Here is a 22,167-nt window from a genome sequence, read left to right as displayed (position 1 = left end):
CTAAATTGAACCTGTGTCGGTATATTAACTGGTTCAACAGACAGGACCCCAAGAAACAAGATCGTATAATAGTTTATTGAATGACTTGATTTTTTTTAAAACATAAACCGGTCTCGTCAGTCTGAACTGGAAAATTAATTTTGTCTATAGAATCACTTACTAAAGCATATAAAATTAGACTCCGTAAGTGCAGAGAGGAGAATTGGCATTATGTTTAACAGATTCGCTGGGACTTAAATAAATGGATTTAGTCTTAATACAGCTAAAGCCTTGTGACTTTTAATACAGAGCAGATCTTAAATAAGTATCAATTCATCACTTCAAAAAAGTCACTTTTGCATTTTTGTTGCTTGTCTAAGAACTGAATTATATATCTTGTCTATGATAATACCCCAGCACATGTTATAGGTCTTGAAGGAACAAATTAATTAACTTTTGTTTTCTTTAAGTTACAAAATTTTCATGGTTAGATTGACAGAGAATTCAGCAGTTTTAACACTTATCATGACTTAATGGGTTCTAGTGTTTCCCTGGGCTTATTTAACTTCCAAATATTTTCACTGTGTCATTTATGTAATAAGCTTCTGATGCCAAACTTTTCCTGACTAGAGTGAAATATGGGACTGTTTTCCTTTTGATTCAGGGGTGAGCTTATGGGACCAAGGAGGAGCTGATGAAGTTGTCAGTGTCTCTGTTCGGAGTGGAGACCTCTGGATCCCAGAGAAGAGCTTCGACTCCAAGGTGAGTTCCTTTCCTTCTTCTCTCCGCTCTGAGACTGCCAAAGCTTTTAAATCACATTAGCTGCTTTGGTATTCTTTCATTCAAGAGTTGCCTCTACTCACCTTAATGCTAACTCTGTCCTTATAGAATGGAAGCTTTATTCTTAAGATGAAATGCAAACCAATTTTGATGTGACAGTGCTGATGAGGGATCCAACATTATTTGCATCTACTGAAAATTAGTTTTTGAACAAAAACCAGGGGTTACAATCCCAGATACACAACTTCCATGTTCAGTTTAACTGAATGAATGATGGGCATTTTTCTATATTTATGTCTATTTAATTAACATTGATTTCCTTGAATTGATTATTGCTAGAAATATATTTATGCAACTTAAAAACCCACTTGTCATGAGTTTTAATGCAGTCTAAACTTTGTTTACTTTGACATGTTTGATTTGAGCCTTTTATGATGTAAAAGAATAATATAAAATGATTGAAATAATAGTGATTAAATTTAATATCTTGGTGCATTTTATCTGCTAAACTGACATGACTTCCTTAAATTTCAGTGCTTGTAGAAACAGTTGGAAAGTGATAAAAATCTGTGGAAATATGAGCTCTTTGAAGAGACCATACAGATGGCTTGGTCCTTGTATTATATAGAACTATTTTTAGATCATTTTTCATAATAGAAAGCAGATTTTTTGAAGAGCAGTTGAGATTGTGAACATCCTCTGTCACTTTCTGGAATGGTTGCAGTGGGCCGCCTTTATGTGAGTAATGATAAGGTGATTTCCATCTAGGGAACTTACCTTGGAAACTGAGCTTTTAGAAAGATTGGTGGTTTGATTAAAAGACCCAAATGCCAAATGTGCACGTATTTCTAACATTGTTGTTTCATGGACATTGTTGCAAATTGAATATACAAGGTACAAGTCAAGTATAGTGGTGTTGACATTTTCTGGAAGGAAAACTTAAGATATTAAAGAAAATTCCATCATGCTATTAGTCAGCAAAATTAAAAACAACATAATAGATACAGTAAAAGAGGAGTGGGCTTTCATTATTTAAAAAGTTGATTTAAAATATTTAGAGACATGAATAATAGAAAAACATGGAATAATCTAAAGGTTCTTGGATTATGGGAGCCATTATATAGACTTTCCTTGGGGGTAGAGTTGCCAGATTTAGCAAGTTAGAAGTACATAATGCCTGATTAAATTTGGACTTCAAATAAACAATGTATTTAATTTTAGTGTAAATATGTCTCATGCAATATTTGGGACATACTTTCATTTTTAACCTATGTGTTGCTTATCTGAAATGCAAATTTAACTGGATGTGTCCTGTCTTGTGTCTGGCAACCTTCCTGGAGGGGATCAGAGGGACAAGCTCCTGAGGGCTATGGGCCTGCCCCTGGGGTGGACCAGTTCAGGTCTTCTCTGGTTTGTGACCCCCAGCTTCCTCCTTCCTACCCACCAGCCACCTGGCAGACATCACAAGGTGTGTTGGAGGAGGAACTGGCACATCTGCTGCTGGCCAAGCATACCACCTGATAATTGTGGATCACAAGCATCATCTTTTAGAAAACTAGGAAAAACCATGATTATTAGGTAGCTGTCCCAACTCTTCTGGGTTTCTGCCTCCAGAATGAGAGCCCTGTGGGTGACAGGCATATGCCCACTGCACTAAAAGAATTCCAGGTGAGTGACATTATGTAGGGGCATGACGACCTAGGTGAGTTGGAGACAGCATTTTGTTGTAACACCAGTGGGCTCATCTCAACATATAGTTTATGGCATCAGTGTATGGCCGTAAAATTACACTATGTACTCATATTTGGTGGGTAACCCCGAAAGCTTGTGTGAGAAGTGGTGCATGTCAATGTCTGTTACGTGTGTGTACCTGTTTGCAGGAGTTCCCCATGGGGAGGATGTGTATACATGCCGTGGGAATAGGCATTCTGGCCAAAGGTGTGTATGTGTGTATCTGTCCTCATTATCAGTAAGTCAAGATTTTCATTTTGAACTGAATCATGCCGTGTATCTTCAGTATGCAAAGCATACTCACGTTAAGAATATTTTTTGCAGAACAACGGTGCCTGCTGTGCCTCAGAATATAGACTTTTAGATTGGCTTCTCGCTCCCTGCCTCTTTCTGTTTGGCCAGTTTTTAACCGAGCACCTATTATGTGCCAGGTGCTAGGCATGCAGCCAATGCAGAAGGCAGGCACACTTTCTGCCACCTGCAGCTTACATTACAGTAAGGGAAACATAATTCAATAAATTCACATTGTGATAAGTGTTAAGAAAAAAACAACAAAGTATTCTAGGGGCCAGGAGAGGAGGTGGATTTTGATAGGTTGGCCAGGAAAACCCTTTCTAAGAAGGAAAGGTAATTGTTTCAATAAGTTCTAAAGAACCAGCCATGAGACGAGCCAGTGTGTAAGAGGCTGGAGGTGCAGGGAGGAGGCAGGTGTGTCTAGAGCATGGAAAATAAGACAGACCTGGAGTGATGCGGGAGCAGCAGGGGCCAAGACTCCCCACAGGGCTCCTCCCACGTGTGACCTCACTGTGGAAGGTAGTAGCCTGTAGGAAACAGACATTCCTCCTGAGATGACGACATGAACTGTGGCCTTCTTTCTCTGATAAATATTCTGATTTTTTATGACTTACCAAATCATAACATTAATTTTTTGTGACTCTTTTTCCCCAGAGGTGACATGCAGTGTTCACAACCATATAGCACGTTCCTTATTTATACAGAAATGCCTAGCTTTTAAATTTCTTCTTCTTATTTATTTATTTATTTTGGTAGAGATGAGGGAATCAGGGGATAGGGGACAGGCCTCTTTTGTCACCTAAGCTGGTCTCAAACTCTTGGGCTCAAGCATCCTCCTGTCTCAATCTCCCAAAGTGCTGGGATTATAGGCGTGAAGCACTGTGCCCTGCCAGAAATCTCTAACTCTTAAACATTTTATCAGATGGCCGTGACACGTCCAGTAAGCCAGAACTGGAAGTTTAGCCAGCAATTTCTGGTTGGGAATGCCATGGGAACCTAAAGACAGGGGGCCTCAAATTCCAAGTCACATCCTTTCTGGCTTTCTTCCAGACAGATTTCCACAATTGTTTTCCTAAAATGAAGATCTAACTCATCACGATTTTCCTTGAGATCCTCTGAGGTATTCCTCGCATCCACATCCTAGAGTGTGAAGACAAACTCTAGGCTTGGCATGAAAAGCACATTACTCTATGACCCAGAGGCACTCACCATGGCCCCACCCCATGGCCGGGGGCTCTGACTGTCCCTCCGCTCTCTCCTCATGTGCATTCTTCTTCATCCCATGGTGCCATAGCATGGGGCCACCCCTGTGACCTCAGGCAGCCTGGTCACCTGCCCCGCTGTGCTTTGTCCCAAAGCACTTTGGGCTAAAAAGCGGTAACAAGTTCCTGGGGGTTCAGTCACTCATGCCCAAATCTGGATTATGTGCCTGCCGTGCACCCGGTGCTGGAGCTGTGTCCCTGCCCCGAGGGTGGTCAGGAAAGGCCTCTCTGTGGAGGTGACATCTGAGGGTGACCTAAATGACATGAAGGGTGAGCCTGCCATGTGGAGTTCTGGGGAAGAGCATCCAGGCCAAGGAAACCGCGACAGAGGGAGCCAAAGAGGGAGCGTGGAGAGAGATGAGCAGGGCCCTGAGAAGGTAGAACAGCTATGGGAAGGTTCCTGGGGGCTTGGGGCAGGGCGTGCAAGTGAGTTTTAACAATGATCTGTGACAGCTGTGCACAGACTACAGCGTAGGGCCCTGAATGGAAACGAGGAGAGCCATGGGGAATCCAGTGCAACTGTCCAGGAAGGAGAGGGAGGCGTCCACACTGACCATGGAGAGCACGAGAAGCGACTGGACTGGAGACGTATTTTGAAGGGAAAGTTTGTTGGACTCGCCAGTGGATTCAAGGTGTTAAGGACAACCCCTGTGTTTTGGCCCTGGCTATGTAGGTGGCAGGAGCTTCCATCATATACACCCCCAGAGAGAAAGGACCCCCTGTCTAATTTGGTGTTCACCACGTCATTGACTTACTATGTATACTGGTTCTCAGCCTAGCTGCATTTTAGAATCACCCAGAAACTTTTACAAGTAACAGTGTTCAACCTCCAGTTGTTGAGATGGCTTAAATGGTTTGGGGCGGGCCCACGCAGATTTCTTTCTTTCTTTTTTTTTTTTTAAAAAAAAAAAAATACTCCCCGGTGATTTTAGTGAGCACCCAAGGCTTAGATCCACTTGGGGAAATTAATGTTGCATCCAATGCCAGAGTGCTAGTCAAGTCGATTGAGCTGATTTAGGTAAAATTACTGTCAAGTTTTCCCTCTCTTTCTCTCTGAATGGGATGTTAGAATGTCCTTTCCAAATCAAGAATCGAGCCATCACTGCCACTGAGAATTTAGTGGAAGGAGTAGGGGGACAGGAAAGGATGCCACCGCGTGTGTGTTTGCACTTTTGTTTGTTGGTTGTTGTCTATAATGTAGGGATAGGCTTATCTGCATTCCCTCCCTCTAAGGGTCATTGTGAGAATGAGATGAAACAGTGGCTGTAAAATACAGTAGAAACTTAACACTACTACAGACATGTAAGGTGACGCTAAAAGTTTAAAGTGTCTTTAGGAACCAAACTCCAATTTCATGTCTTGAAAAAATTAACCGCGGAACCAGTGAAGACGTGTCAAAATGTGATTGATCGTGAGATGACCTCACTTGAGCTCAGCCTTTGAATACTCCAGGAAATGTCCAATTTCCAGCTTTCTTGAGTGAGAATGAAGTTATAGAAAGAGTATGCGAAATGGAAAATAGAAGGCAAACCCATTAGAACATGAAACTAAAGCTTCCCTTAGCATATGGCAGGTCTCAAATATCAAATAGCAACTAATTAAAATGACAGAGGCACATTCTACTCTATACATTTCCATGTGCCTTTTTTTTTTTTTACAGCTGGGAAAACGGAGCCCTGCTCTCCCCTCCAACAGCCATCCCCATTCTTTCCTTCACAGCCAGACTTCCCAGAAAGGTGGTCTGCATTCACTGGTTTACCGCCCTGCAGTTCCCTCCCAACCCACGGTAGCAGCTCCCATTCCCAACATGTCATTGGAACGGCCTTTGCCAAGGTCAGAGATGGCTTCCTAGTTTCCAAAGCCAGCACACACCTTTCACTCTCTATCTTACGTATCTTGACACCCATTCCCTCTCCTCCTCTGAAATCCTCTCTTCTTTGGGCTCCTGAGACCCCATTCTCTTGTTTCTTCTCGTATGTTTTTGTTCTTGCTTTTCATTCATTTTCCTGGCTCTGTCCCTCACTCTTGGTCTCCTCTGAGTTTCTTTGTGGCCCCACTTCTGAAGAAGGGTCCCGCTGGTGATGTCCCTCTCAACTGTGACCTCATGGCCTACTTGTACCTGGGGGCTCGCATGAGTGGCAGTGGCAGTGAGAGCCACCACATGTGGAGTTCTCATTGTGTGAAACGCTGTGTCAGGTGTTACGAACGATAACTTTGGCTTTTGTCACCTAGCTTGTGTTGACTTAAAATCCACACCTCTTATTCTGCTTTGACCCCTGAGATCTAATCCTCTGCTTCCAATCAATTATAGGTACCCCCAGCTGAAAGTTCCCAATTATGCAAATGTATTGTCCCCCACGGTAGACTCTGCCTCCCACTTAATTGTCCCTAGAAGATAGGGTTGTCATCTTCCTTCTCCCCTGAAATAGTAAGGTTTGAAACACTTCTTAACTCTCCTGGCCCAGTATCCTGACATGAGCTTTTTCTTTCTGCTCTTTACCACTGTCTGCATTAGTCTTCCTCCATTCTATAAAAGGAGGCAGGGTGCTCTGTCTAAGGCACAGATAGAGCCTGTTCCCTCCCTGCTTTCCAGTCCTTTGGAAGTCCCAGATGACACCTGAATTCAAAGCCAGGCTTCTTAGCGTGTTGCTCATGGGACTGGGTAGCCTGGGCCATCCAGTCTAGAGCCCCCACTCCTACATCTTAGCCATGAAGCTTGTCAGGGCAGCTAATTGCCGAAATAGGCCATGTTCTTTACCACCATGCTTGCACTATGTTCTATCCCCATGTCCCCCTGACTCCTTCAGTCCTACTCATTCTTGAAGCACCACTTAAGCACTCATTCTTAAATGGCACCTTATCTTGTGAAACCCATCCTGCACCCCTGGCCTCCTGGCCAAATTCTTCCTTCCCATACCTTTGTCTTTATAAGTTGTACACATCTCTGTGATATGCAATCACATCATGCACACATTTAATTCATGCAAATTCAGCCTTGTACATGGCAGAAACAGATGCTGCAAGATGCAACTTAAGTGACATAGGTGATCACATCCCCTTGGATCCCTAAGGAGCATGTGGGCATCTGGTGTTTTCTTGGTTCCTTCTGCCTCTCATGAGGCAAGCTTCTTACTTCCTAAGAGCAGTTCTAGTTCTTTCTGTTGGATATCATGAAATAGCACAACCCCTAAAATAAGCCACCTCAACTGTGCTCAACCCAATAAACAACGCCCCAGTGCTCTGTGGAGAAGAAATGTTGAACCTGTATAAAAGCATGAAAGCTGTGAGGCTTTCGAAGATTAATTTTGACTGTGCCTCAGGTACTACCTCTACCTTCTATATTGGCCTTCGACCCCAACCGTGCATGACTTGGGACGCAGCTCTCTGGCGTGATCACACAGTACCATCATTATTAGTTTTTATCTCTGCATCTGCCAACCAGCCTGTGCCCTCCCTCAGGGCAGCAGCCACAGCTCTGTGCCCTTCCACCTTGGTGCAGTGCTTGGCACAGAGTGGAGTGAATGCAGGATGCTTGTTGACTGACTCTGAAACTTTATCTGTGCCTGGATCCTGAGCCTTGCCCATTTCTGTGAAGAGTTTGCAAACCACTCTGACTACCACAACTTTTTAGATGTTTCCTATCTCCTTTTGGCGACTCTGGGTCCTTTAAAATCATCTGGAGGCCGCGTCTAGCTGATAGAATGCTACCTTCTTCACTTTAATGCTATGTGGTGTCTTACCTGGAACACCTCCCCCAGTGTGGCTCTGTGCCAGGAGCAGTGCTGTTACTCTACATGGGTGGGTTGACATAGCCAGACCTACAGAGAATGATTTTCCTCTTTATCTAAGGGATTATTCGGGTAATTACAGGAGTTGCTCAGGCTAGACGGTAGCACCTCCAGCTTGGCTGAGTAGGCTCAATAGTTAGCCTTTCGGACTTAGGAAGCATCTATTTTACATTAGCTTCCAAGCCAGCCAATGGTGTTTCCTCTTAAGAATGGAATGACTAAAATACCTACTGTGGAGTAGATCTCCTCATGGGACGTGCATAGTGGCTCATGGTTGGAACACTGTTTCCAGACTCTCTGGGTTCCTGGGTATGGTCTATCCCATCCAGCTTCTTACCTTCTGTGGGAACCCCAACCCCACCCTTGGCCTGACAATCCTCATGAAGCTGTATCTGCCACACGGGAGGCTGCTGGAGGCCCCAACTCCTGCACCAGGCCTCATGTAACCCACCATTATGGGGAGAGGATTTGGAGAAGTAAAAGCTGGCACCCTTGTATCTTGGCTGGGAGCTCACCTGTTTCAAGACTCACTGCCATCCATGGTAGGAGAAGAACAGTGGATGTTGGGGCCTGCAGAAATGGATTTGGACTCCCTCTGCCTTGCTTTGTGGCATTGGGCCTGTCGTTAGCCCTTGCTCAGCCTTTGTTTCCTTAGCTGTAAAGGAGATGGTGATGGTGACCTTGTGACCTGATGTTACGCCCTACACATGCTGGCTACTCAGCAAATGCCAGCCTCTCTCCTGTCCCTCACTGGGTCCTCCTATCACTACCCCAGGGCTGGATAAGCCTTTGCTGTGTGTGGGGGAGAGCACTGGCCTGGGAGTTCCTGGGTGTGTAGCAGCATCCCTGCCTCTACCCGACTGATGCCAGTGCCACCTTCTTCCACTCACAGATGTCTCCAGGCATTGCCACGTGGCCCCTGGGGTACAAAATTGCCACTGGTTGAGAACCACTGCACAGTGAGAAAAGATGAGGAAGGAAAGGAAGCTGGCAGTTACTGGGATCCCCCTCTTGGCCTTGGATGGAGCCAGACTGGGGTTCTGCAGATTTTTCTGGGAAAAGCTGAACAGTAAATATGTTCAGCAGCACAGGTCATAATGGTACTTGCTGCAGCAACTCAACTGGGTTGTTGTGTAAAAGCAGCCGTACATAATACGTAAATGAATGAGCATGGGTGTGTTCCAATAAAACTTACTGGACGTTGAAATTTGAATTTAGTATCATTTTCATGTGTCATGAAAAAATCTTTTTAAACCATTTTAGAACATGAAACCAGTCTTAGCTTGCAGACTGAACCAAAACAGGCAGTGCATTGGCTTTGCCCAAGGGCCACAGTTTACAACCTCTGGGCTACATGTTCCGTAGATATCAGCTCACTGGATGCCCCCAGCAGCCCTGCAAGGTGGATGCTGTTGTGCACACTTGCAGATGAGGATGCTGAAGCTCCCTACTCCCCCAGCCCACCCTGAGGTAGACCGTTAAGCAAGAAGACTAGCATCTGGGCCAAGGCCTGTCAGATTTGAAATCCAGTATTCTTTGCATAGTGCTCTGCTACCTTTCAGAAAAATCTTTAACTTTCTTTCCCCTGGGCATCATATCAGGACTGCTTCATAAATCTTGACTCCAGACAGCTGAGGTCACGGTTCAGGGGGCAGACGTGGTGAGCACTTGCCAGAGCTCTCTCCCTCCCTGCCCATCTTGCCTCCGAGGGAGATCTGGCTTTCTTCAACAAGATGTGATTGTTGCATCCCAGCTCCCTGCCAGGGTCTTTCCTGTTCACTCCTCCTTTTTGGCCAACACACAAAGAGGAGAAAGCAGGCCAAGGTATTGTACTTGTTTCAACTGTGTGCCTGGCCTAGGGAGCTCTCCTTCAACCAAGGAGGGGCTCTGCGTTTCCAACAACACTCACCACCCACCCGCTTTTTTCTTATGACCTCTTAGCAAGGCCTTAATATCATACTTTTAAATTGTTTTTATTGAATCGAGTTGTCTTAGATTCTGTACCTTTTCCTTCCCCTACAAGCTTCTGTCATCATCATTAAACTGGGTCCTTTTGAAAAAAATTCATATTTTAAAATAACAAATTTGGATAATGCAGGAGATACCATGATTTACCTTCTTTAGACAGAAATTGTAAAATATATTTTTATAATCCTGAGTAATGCTTTTTGTTTGACCAACACGTAGGGCTTATAGTTGCTTGATATTAGGAAAGAAGGAGTTTGATGAATTCTGTTTTGAGTTGTACATTTGCCCAAGGACGTATAAATGCTGTCTCTGAGACCCGAGGTCAAGTTCCCAGGAAACAAGGATGAATGGGACCCAATCCTGCCCTTGAGAAGCTCACAGACTGTAAGAGATTTAAATAAGTACTTAGTCAGACATGTGGGATTTAAAAAAATAAACAACTTATTTTAAAACAGTTTTGGATTTATTGAAAAATTGCAAGGACACTACAGAGAATTTTTATATACTGCATACCTTGGTTCCCCATTTCTCACAATTACCTCTGTGTAGTTCATTTGTGACAATTAATATTTTTTTCTTTTTAAGCCTGAAATTTTTTTTAATAAGAGAGAGAACATTCTGAGTATTGAGGTCATTTGGAAGAACATATAACTTCCAGAAGGGATTAGGATTCTAAAATCTTACTTTAAACTGAAGAGCCTATCTTCCCGAGAGATTTAATGTGTATTAATGTTGCATTTTATAATTTCATGTCACAGGAAACCTGAGGAAGCCTTCTTCTATGTGTTTACTGTGGAATTTCTCTGAAGTTGCAACATACAATCAGTGAGGACTGTTCCTTAATAATTACTCAATAAGTAGTTGTGATGGCAATGAAGATGTTTTTGTTCAACCAAAATGTAAAGTTCAGATTTTTAAAAAATCCTCCTATTCTTTCCTTAAAAAGTGAGAAACATTTTTGTACCTATCCTGATAGTGCCTGCAACCACATATATAAAATCATATTAACACTTGACTACAGCACCCTTGTAGAATGTAACATATAGCTGCATAGAGAGCCCCTGTGGGAAGAATTTCCTTTTGGATGTATTTAACACACTCTTCATGCTCTTGTGTCTTGCATGTGTCCCTGAGAATGTGAGGAAGACATGCATTGTTCATGGTGTACACTGGTGCTTTAGCAGCATTTTTTATTACTACCTCCTAAAGAGAAAAATTAAATGAATTTAAATTTAATTTCTCCCTAACAAGAGAACTCAAACACTAAGGACTAAGATTTTATTGGGTTGTGCTAAGCTAAGCTTTGGAGGGTAACAACCTTTGTAACATCTAAGAATTTTCATCACCTTCCTGGTACCAATTTTGCTCATCCCCATTGAGAATGCATGGTGGGCACCACACGTAAATGGTCAAAAGGAAACATGTGTCTCCCAAGACTGCACGTGTTTAGAGAAATCTGCCCACTGGAGATTTGGGGCAAGGAAGAATAAAGTCGATTCCCACCCTTCCATCCTCCCAAGATTACTCTCGCTAGATCTTTAAAAATAAGCTTTTTATATAAGAAAAATTTTTAATTTATAAAAATAATTGCAAAGATAGTATGGTTCTCATGTACCTCACACCAAGTCTCCCCTGTTATTACACTTGTCACAATTAACAAGCCCCTATCAATGGACTATTATGTGCTAATGTCCATACCTTATTCCGATTTTCTTAGCTTTGACTCCATGTTCTTTTTCTGACGGTTCATCGAGGACCCCACATCATGTTCAGTGTCGTGTCTCTGAAGGCTCCTCTTGGTTGTGGCTGTTTCTTGGGCCTTCCTTGTTCTTGATGACCTAGACGGTTTTGGGGAGTAGTGATCAGGAGTGGCATAGACTTTCCCTCAGCTGGGATTTTCCAGCGTTTTTTCTCATGATGGGACTGGGCTTGTCTGTTGTGGGCAGCAGATCACAGAGGCAAATTCCCTGTCTTGTTACACCATGTCGAGGGGACATACTGTCCATGTGTCTTATCTGTGGATGCTTCAGCACCTGGCTGAGGTTGTGTTTGTTGGGTTTCTCCACTTGTAAAACTCCTTTTTCCCCTTTCCATGCTCTGTTGCCTGGAGGGAGGTCACTGTGCACATCCCACACTTGAGGAGTGGGTAGTTACGCTGCACCCCTGGAGGGGGAGGTAGCTGCATCCATTATTTGGAATTCTCATGCATGTGAGATTTGTCTGTGCTCCCTATTTATGTTTTTAATCATTTAACGACATTAATGTGGTCTCATGGTTATTGATATGGTTTGGCGGTGTCCCCACCCAAATCTCATTTTGAATTGTAATTCCCACAATCCCCCACATGTTGTGGGAGGGACCTGATGGGAAGTAATTTAATTACAGAGGCAGGTCTTTCCCATGCTGTTCTCATGATAGTGAATAAGTCTCATGAGATCTGATGGTTTTTTAAAGGGGAGTTCCCCTGAACATGCTTTCTTGCCTGCCACCATGTAAGATGTGTCTTGCTTCTCCTTCGCCTTCTGCCATGATTGTGAGGCCTCCCCAGCCATATGAACTGTGTGTCCATTAAATCTCTTTCCTTTAAAAATTACCCAGTATTGGGTCATCGTTATTAGCAGCATGAGAATAGACTAATACAGATATTTATTTTATACTTTAGAATGTAATCCAATACTCTTATTTATTTTGTTGCTCAAATTGTTCCTACTTTGGCCATTGAGAGTTCTTTTCATTGGTTCCTGTGTCTCTTTGACATACACCCATGTGTGCATGTGTGAAGGTGTGTGAGAGAGTGTGGGTGTATGAGTGTGTGTGTGTGAATGTTAGTGAGTTTGAATGTGTGTGAAAGTGTGTGTGTTAGAATAAGTGTGTGTGACAGAGTGTGACACTGAGAATGTGTGAGTGTGAATGTCACTGCATGAGTTTGAATGTATGTGAAAGTGTATCTGTGTGTTAGAATGTGTGTGTATTTGTGTATGACAGAGTGACTGGGAGTGTGTGGGTGTATGTGAGTGAGTGTGAATGTATGTGAGTTTGTGTGTGAAAGTATATGTGAGTGTGTGGGTGTATGTTAGTGTGTGGGTTTGAGTGTGTGAAAGTGTATGTGAATGTGTAAGAATGTGTGAGAGTGTGTGTGAGAGAGATGGTGTAACTGTGACAGTTGTGTGTGTGTGTGTGTGTGTGTGTGTGTGTTCTAGCACTTCCTTCTTTTCTGGCACTGCAATCTGCACTGGGTTCATCTGGTATATTTCCTGTTCCTGTCCTAAAGTCAGCCATTTCTCCACGAGCCCTGATTCCTTGGAGAATGGTATTAGAGACTAGGTACTAGATAGGCTCACTGCTACTGGGCAGTCATTGCTTCTAGGCCCTCTCAGTTGACAGAGCGTGGGAAATACATATGTATGTTTGCTGTGGGTAGATTATAAAGAAACAGATCTCAAATGCTGGATCATGGCTGAGACACACCCTACCTTTTCACAAAACTAATTTAAAATGGAATAAAATTGGGAGGCTGAGGCAGGAGAATTGCTTGAACTCGGGAGGTGGAGGTTGCAGTGAGCCAACATCATGCCACTGCACTCCAGTATGGGTGACAGAGCAAAACTCCATCTTGAAAAATAATAAAATAAAATAAAATGGTATAAAAGAAAATATGCCAGGAATTTGGCTCTTTATGGATGTACCTATAGACATAAATAAAATAGCTATGTTCAGTACGTTAAATCAGTTACTGAGAATCAAACCTAATCATTAGGCTCTTTTCCCTGGGGGAAAAAAAAAGTTTCTTTAAAAAAATTAATTCCCAACTCTTCAGTATTTGACCTAGCTCTGGCATTTCACATTCCTTGCATTGATCCATGCCTCAAGGCTGCCTTTCTGCTAATTACTTGAAATTAAATTGACCTTTTTCTGAAGTTGGCACACAAAAAGGTTTCATTTGGGGACATAACAATTGTCATATGCACTTTTTACTCAGCAAAGGTACTAAGGTCTTCTTTTTGCTTAAACCTACTAGTTTTCCAAGCATATTGTTTAAAGTTTTGTCAAAATCCCAAACAGAGTTGGTGAGAGCACAGAGCTACTGAGATCCAGGGTTGTGGATTGGGTCTCTGTTAAGATGTCCTGTTTCCATGGGAGCCATTAGTTTGGCTGTGTTCCTCAGCATCACCTGGCAGGTCCCACCCCAAAGGTGTCTCAGGAAGGACTCCTCAGAAGGGCCATGGTGGATTCACCAATTGCAGAAACATCACAGGTACAGCACTTCCCATCATTGACAGACTCACAGCGATGTTTCTGTATATGTAGGCAACGTAGTTTGCATCCATGTTTCTCAAACTTCAGTCACCCAGGTCCCACCAGTGTGAATTTAATCTAATTATAAAAGCAATCACATCATTAATATTATAGCTTATCATATTAATAGCTTATACATGCTTGAAGTACTTACGGATTTTTTTTCTCAAACACATAAAACTGATTAAAATGAAGTGTGCTGTATACCTCTTAAAATGTATTTGTCTATCATGGGAGAACACATTATACCACTTGCAAAATGCTATTTTAGCTGTTGTGGACTTTTAACAATTTCTTTTTTTTTTATTTTTTGAGATAGGGTCTCACTCTGTCACCAAGGCTGGAGTACGGTGGCACAATCAGTGCACCATCACACCCGGCTAATTTTAAAAATTATTTTTTGTAGAGATAGGGTTTTGCCATGTTGCTGAGGCTGGTCTCAAACTCCTGAGCTCAAGCTATCCACCTGCCTCAGCCTCCCAAAGTGCTGAGATAACAATCATGAACCACTGTGCCCAACCAGTTTCTTTAATTTTTCCACCTTGAATACCTCATCAGGTGTATTTTTTCATCAATTTATATGTATAGCCATGTAAACTGAGCCCTGCACAACTTGGGGCTTAGAATTGAGTGGCTCTAAACCTGCTCAGCTGCTGAGGGTGGAGGCCCTGTGTAGGATACTGTTGGGTGGAATTATCTCCATGAGTTTTGACTTAACACTTTTGAGAGGGAAGGAGTTACTGATTAGATATTACCCTGCTTTTCTGTTGAGTCCTTTCTGTATATTCATTTAATCAACACATATTTATCGAGAATCCTTCATGTGCCAGGCCCTGCGCTAAGTGATAAAGATACTTTGCCCTTTTAAAAATTGCATTAAAACTGGCCATTTCATTTCAGAGCTACTTTGCAACTTGCTCAAACAGAACTCTTGAAATGTTAACTCCTCCTGCAGTACAAACATAAGGAAGAGTTAAGAACCCACCAGGGGTAGAAAATTCTATCATATCTCCTTTGAAATCTATCTCCTTCTTTTATAGTTCAAAACAAGACCACGGGGGCATATAATCTCTGGTCGTGCCTATTCAGCTAATAGGAATGTGTTTGCATTGCCAAAAGTTATTGCTGGTTTTAGTGTTCCTTGACACAGGCAAATCTCCTAAGTGGACTTCGTGGGAATGCATCAGATCTCTGGGAGCTGTAGGACAGCCAGACACTAGCTGCCCATGTCTCTGTCTTTGCTTACAAGGAGCATTGGGAGTGGGCATTTGCTGTCCTGCGATTTTAATGTCTGGATCTGCTGTGGAAAAGTGAAGAGTCACAGATCTGCAGACACCCTTGCCTTGCAGTTTTAAGTAAAAAGAGAAGGGAGCTTTTTGAGGTTGATCTCCAAAATGGTCTCGGTGGAACTCCAGAGACTGAGTTTTCCAGCCTGCTGTTTCATTGGCAGGTACTGAGCCTCGTCTGGTTCAGTCTGGAAGTGTTTCTGGGAATGCAGCTGCCATGGGAAACGCCTGTGATGGGCAAAACACAAACTGGTCATCCTCCCAGCTCCAAGGATTAAACTAATATTCTGATTTTTATGCCACATACTTCAGTTGCCCAGACAGGGTTAGAAGGAGCCATCAGTTGGAAAGGACAGAAACAGTGTCCTTAAATCAAATACAAAAGATTGGATGCATTTTTGTTGGTTATAACAGACAGGAACACAGAGACGTTCTTTTGGCTCCAGCAGGCATTACGAGGAAAGAGCTGGCGAGCAGAGTTGGCAGGTGGGGAAATGAGTTGGAGAAGCTTTAAAGATCTTTTCCTATAAAATAAATGTCCAGAAGCTGTGGAAACGTACGTCTTTAGTTAAGTAAATACCCTCAAAGACAACACACGTACATTTTTCAGTGAAAGCTGACCAGCTACAACTGCCATGTTTTCAGATTCCAAGAATTTCAGCACACATAGAATTGGCCTCTCATGCTCATTAACCTCAGAGCAACTCCTTTCAAGAAGTTCCTGCAGCCATGACGGCAAATGAGTTTAACTGTTTCATTTTAAGTGCAATGACTTGGAGCAGCATGCTTACTGTTTCCTTGCCCTGCATCTCAGGCTCAAATGAGAGGGAATGGTAATTACCTTACCAGTCCTAGCTTCTGTGCAAACTGGTGCTGAAACCCCCACTTCTCCCTTTCCTTCCATAGAAAGCCTCATAGCAGGGGTTTTGGATGAGGCTCTGTGTTGACTGTACTCTGAAAGGCAAATTGCAGTCCTCTGTTTATGTTTGCGAGTGACTATGAAGTACCTATTCCAGCTAGATTTGGGGTTGGGGTGAGGAGTTTTCAGATTAAATGAGGCCCTGAATGTCATGCTAGGGGCTTGACTTCAATTCTGAAGGCAATGGGGAGCCATTGAAGGTTTCTGAGTAGTCAAGTGACATTTTGGGGGTGTAATTTTAGAAGAGGTTTGAAAATAGAGTATTATTGAAAACTTTATATAAAGAATGGACTCTCAGGCAAATCTTTTTTTCCTGAAAATGTCCATGTTGTATCTCTTGATTGATTTGAGTGTGTCTCATTTATGAGTGGAGGGTGCTCCCAAAATTTGTCCCAAATTCAAAGCAGAACTTGTTAACATGTGGCCCCATTGAGGTGATGTTCCAAAGGGCAGCCAGACCTTGGCCTGCAGCCCTAACGCTCCCTATGCCCTACTCTGTCTGCATTGAAACTCCCTTTGGAGCACCTCCCTCACACCATGTCCTCACCCCACAGCATCCCCAGCTGGTTTCCGCTCTACCCCACCTGGGACATCAGGTGTCCTCTCTAGCAATCAAGCTGGCTATTTTTCCCATGGCTGTGGGACTTGCATCCATGTCCTTCTCTCCAAGCTTGCTTCCTGCCCCACCCTCAGCTCCTCCAGCAGTACTCAGGCCACGCCGCTCCTGCCAACCAACGCAGGTCAATGGTGATAGCCTCATCTTCCACACCTGGCTTCTCATCTTGTTCCTGACTTGGTTCCTCCTCTGGCTTTTGTCCAGGAGAGCCCTGGGAACCTCCTTGGGAATGCCTGTTCCTGACCTCTGTCCGTGAGTGCCTACAGCACCCCATCTAGTTGCATGGTGGATGAGTCCCTTCTCGTCTCTGCCTTAAAACCCCTTCCTTAGGGAAGGCTTCCTTCCTTCATTATTTCATTTAAACAGATGCCCACTCAGTTGGTTGCTATAATTATTCTTTGTGTCTTCCATGCTCTGCCTCACCATTGTCTTTATCTGTTTATATCCTCATTTAATGTCTGCCTTTCAGCCTTAACTCTCCATCCCATAAGGAGAGAGACTTATCTTTTTTATTCACCACTTTTTCCTAGAGTTCACCACAGAAGCTTCTGTGATGAATACCAGTGATATGTGTGTAGGTGGATAGATGGGTGGGTGGGAAGACAGACGGACAGATGGATGGATGGACGGATGGATGGATGGATGGATGGATAGATGGACAGATGGATGGATGGGGCTCGCACCTTGAAATAGATGGTGTTGATGAGGTGTATGTATTCTCTTCCACCCTTTTATGTGGTCATCTTATATGTCTGGCTATTCCTTTTAAGATCTTAAAATGTTCTTCTGTTTCCCAGGTGGGAGACTTTGACCCCATACTTTGCATTTTCAAAGTTGAATTCAAGGGCTTTGTGATAGCCAGCTTCCAAGGTGATCCTTGCCCTTCCAAGGCCCTCTCCTTTGTGAGGCAGGGTTGGTTTGGGTCACCAATAGAAGAAGGCAGAAGTGTGTGACCTTGAGGTTAAGTCATAAGAGACATGATACTTTTCACCTGGGTTTCCTGGCCCTCTCAACTGGTGGGAGAAGCCAGCTGCTGAGCCGCGAATATACTTAAACAACCCGGTGGAGATGCCGTGTGGAGAGCTGACAGCCAGTGCTGACTTGCCAGGCATGCTAGGGTGCCATCTTGCAGTGGGTCCTTTCATCCCAGCCAAGCTGCAGGCTCAGGTGGCGACTGCACCCCGAGAGACCCTCAGACTGGAGTCTTCCAGCCAAGCTGCTCTGCATTTCTGCTCCAAAGAAACTGTAAGGAAAGTAGCAACGTGTGCTGTTGTCTCTTCATCTGAACCACCATGGCTAATTTATGCAAGTAAGTAATAATGTCTTACTGAAAAGTAAAAGAAGAAACTGCAAAATCTGAAGACTTGGCCATAAATACCTGTTAGCTTTGGTGGTGTGGCTCACATATGTTCACGTGCATACGTGGCTGCAATGAGAGGGCATCATTCCTGATTTGTCAGTGCCTAAGATGTGCTGGTGTCCACGGGTTTGATGGCACCATTGTCTAACAAGAGAAGAGAAGGCAGTTGCTTGTTGCTGAAAAAGGGCAAAGTCTACAACATAAGGAGTATTTAATAAAGCCAGCCACAATGTTGATGTCGTGTTTGGCTTAGTGCTTAGGTTTAATTACAACAAATTCAGATTTAGAACCTAAGAAGAGACTTCTGCCTATTTATGTTCTCCTCCTCCTTGAAGGCTTCCCACAGGCCTGCCTCCTCCCTGAAGCTTTCCCTGACCACCCAGACTCTGCTGACCACAGGGTGTCCACATCCCATTAACCACATAGTCAGGACCGTCCAGCCACACACAGCGTTTCTCCTTTTGTGTTTGGTTTGTTGAAGGGAGACAACTATCTAAATTAAGTCACATTCATCCAGAGGCACAGCTGGGTTCTCACTTCAGGACTTGCCATTCTGGAGCTCACGGAGGACAGAACGCAGGTGTTGGAGAGAGGAGGAGCAGGTGTGCCTGGAAGGCCCTGATCTTTTGTTCCCTCTGCACCTGTTTTGTGGCCCCCGCTGGTGCTCTGCCATGGGTTTCTCACAGCCTCTCTCACATAGTCTCATTGCAGCTGTTGACAGAAAATGCAAACCGTGGCCTTGACGCTTACACTTCACTTCTGGTCACCAGATGTGGGGTTTTTTTTTGTTTTTTTGTTTTTTTTTCATACCAACCTGTTCTCCAACTTTGGACACCAGTTGAGTGCCCTACATTTCAATTATGATGCTGACTACCTGGAGTTAGCACAGACCCCACAGGCAAAGGGTTCCATCCCACAAGATGCCCCACTTCAGATGCCAGTTGCAATCCCCAGGTGACCCACACTTCACTCGCACTTGGCTACAAGTGAAGGAGTCCCATGACCCCCTTGTCAGGCTTAATAATGTGCTGTAATGACTCTGGACTCATTTATTTACTTAGTCTTGCTACTTTATTATAAAATATATGGTAAAGGACACTGATGAGCAGGCAGATGAAGAGGTGCATATAGAGCACGGTCTGGAGGATCCTGAGTGCGGGAGCTCCTGTCCCCGTGGAGTTGTGGTGCACCACCCTCCTGGCACGTGGGTGTGTTCACCACTCCAAAAACTGAATCTCCTCTTTTCAGGATGTTTGTGGAGGCTTCATCACTTTGGCATTATCAATTTTTAACTCCAGCTCCAGCTTTTCTCCCCTCCCGAGAGGATGAGGGTAGGCTGGAAGTTCCCAGCTTCTAATTATGGCTCAGTCTTTCTGGTGACCAGCCCCCATCCAGAAGCTCACCAAGAGTCACCTTATTAGAACAAAAGACATTCTTGTCACCCAAGAAATTACAGGAGTTTTAGAAGTTCTGTTCTGGGAACAGGGGGCAGAGACCAGATACATGTTCCTTATGTCACAGAGGTCTCAACGGCTCTGCCAGTGCTGTGCCCTAAGCACTGTGCTACTTTTTTATAACTGTTTTTGGAGATTAGGTTTAGAGGGAATTATTTTCCTCTCCCAGGTTTCTCCTCCCACTCCAGCCCCAGTTATACTTCTGTATTTATTCAGCAAACATGGGTGGAAAGTGGCATTGCCAAATAAAATACAGGATGCCCAGTTAAATTTAAATTTCAGAAAAACAATGAGGAGTCTTTGAGTATATCTCATGCAGCTTGTGTGCATACAGGTGTGTGTGTGTGCGTTTGTGTGTATGTATAATGAGGAAGACCCATAACCCACTGAAAAGGTGGGCGGGAGATTTAGTATTAGCTCAGCTCAGAGGAGGCATCTTAGAGATTTTCTCTGCAACCACCCTTAATGAAGACTGGCATTCTCTAAAGGCAGGAACTTCTTTCCTACCCCTTAGGGTCCACCATGTCCCCTTGCACAATAAATGCTTAGCAAAAATGTATCATCCCTCTCATAGAGCACAATTTCATATTTTGGTCCTATTCTCATGAAACAGCTATGAGACTATGTTAATAATTTCCCTGTGCCTGTGCTACTCTGCATTACAGCCTTCTTTTATTTACTGAGAAAGTTCTTTTGTACCTTCCCATTGATAACGAGACACATCCCACACAGTGATCTGTACTTAAAAACAATATAATGGTATTTACATAATTTTGAGGGTTAGCACTCCAATTTCCATACTGTTACCTCTGCACCCGCCTGCCTTTCTGCCTCTGCCTCAGCCACCAGGCATCTCGGAGGTAGCTGACTGCTTTTCGTGGCTGCTTTGTACCATGGGTTTTGCCGTGTAACTATTGCAGCCTGGTTCTACCCTACCACTTGCTTGGAACATCTTTTGACAAGCTCAATAATGCTTTGGTAAATACCTTGCTTCTTTTACATTCTCTAGGGTCTTTAATTATTGGTATTTGTCGTTGGTGATTTCTTTCTCTTGCTCGCAACTGCTGCCCCTGGATTTCTTGGTCCCAGGTTTTGCCTTGTTCTCCTCCAACCCCTTTGACCACTCTACTAGCTTCTTTTCCACTCCTGTTCTGCACCTGCCTTCTAAATGTACGCAACTCCCAAGGTTCTGTCTTCTGTCTGCCTGTTTTTTACTGCATTGCCTCTCTGGACCCTTTCAGAATACTCCAAGATATCATCTATCACTTTTTTTTTTTAATACTTTTGAGACAGTCTCGCTCTGTCACCCAGGCTGGAGTGCAGTGGTGCAATCTTGTCTCAGCACATCCTCCACCTCCTGGGTTCAAGCGATTCTCCTGCCTCAGCCTCCTGAGCAGCTAGGATTACAGGCGCACGCCACTATGCCTGGCTAATTTTTGTATTTTCAGTAGAGATGGGGTTTCACCATGTTGACCCGGCTGGTCTTGAACTTCTGACCTCAAGTGATCTGCCCACCTCAACCTCCCTAAGTGCTGGGATTGCATGCATGAGCCACTGCATCCGGCCCATTTCATCTATCGCTTCTGTTAACATGACACAAAAACTTCACCTCCAGTTCTAATATTTTGCAAGGCTCAAGTCCATATTTACAACTGTCTTAAATCATCTCAATCTGGTTATTAAACTACTCTCTCTAGCTGCTAGCCCACCCCCTAAAACTGCATTTCTCTGCTTCTCCAAAGCTTAGTGGCTTATTGATGTCCATATTTGCATTGTGACAGAGCCAACTCCCAAGAATGGATTTCCACTCTGTGTAATGCAATAGGAGCACTTTAATTTTATCTGCATTTTCTGGACCCGATGCACCATTCTAGCCCTTTTCTCTTGGAATGAAGTCTGGCTGAGAATGATGATCCATTAGTAAGAATTACCTAATAAATCAACTCTTGGTTATGAGTGGCAGAAAACTAAAGCCAGCTTATGTTAAATTAGAATTTGTTTTCTGTTTACAATACGCAGAAGTCCAGGGGTGTTTTCTCGCTTTAGATATGACAGACTCCAGGGACTCAACCAGTGTTCCCGAGACTGGAATTTATTCTTTCTGTTGTCTCTGCCCTCAGAGAGAGAGAGATGGCTGCTAACAGCTACAGTCTTGTCTCCCCTTCTCAGCAACCCCAGCTGCAAACATTGTTTTCCTCAATGATGTAAATAAAAGTCCTCAAATAGAGTCTCTGAGATCTCATTTAGGTCATGTGCCCCCATTTGAAATGATCAATGTAGTCAAAAAGTATAGAATACAGTGACTGGCCAAGCCTGGGCCATGTGTCCACTCTTGGCACTGGGAGAAGGAGATAGTCCACCAAAATCACAAGGACTGGGTGGGAGAACCGTGGTTCCCCAAAATAACCCTGGGTTCTGGGATGGTATAAGAGAA

The 22,167-nt window shown here is 43.8% G+C and overlaps 1 protein-coding gene across 1 annotated transcript in view; it reads left to right on the top strand.

Annotated features, from left to right (window-relative positions):
* The window catches only part of ADAM12 (ADAM metallopeptidase domain 12), a 373,557-nt gene that overhangs the window by 52,545 nt on the left and 298,845 nt on the right, over window positions 1-22,167 (top strand). Inside the window, exon 3 of the mRNA XM_025397498.1 lies at window positions 644-741. Within this exon, the coding sequence (XP_025253283.1) occupies window positions 644-741 (98 nt within the window). The remainder of the gene's footprint in view (window positions 1-643; window positions 742-22,167) is intronic.

This window comes from Theropithecus gelada, chromosome 9, assembly GCF_003255815.1.
Source record: "Theropithecus gelada isolate Dixy chromosome 9, Tgel_1.0, whole genome shotgun sequence".
NCBI lineage: Eukaryota > Metazoa > Chordata > Mammalia > Primates > Cercopithecidae > Theropithecus > Theropithecus gelada.
This window is presented reverse-complemented; position numbering and strand designations above follow the sequence as displayed.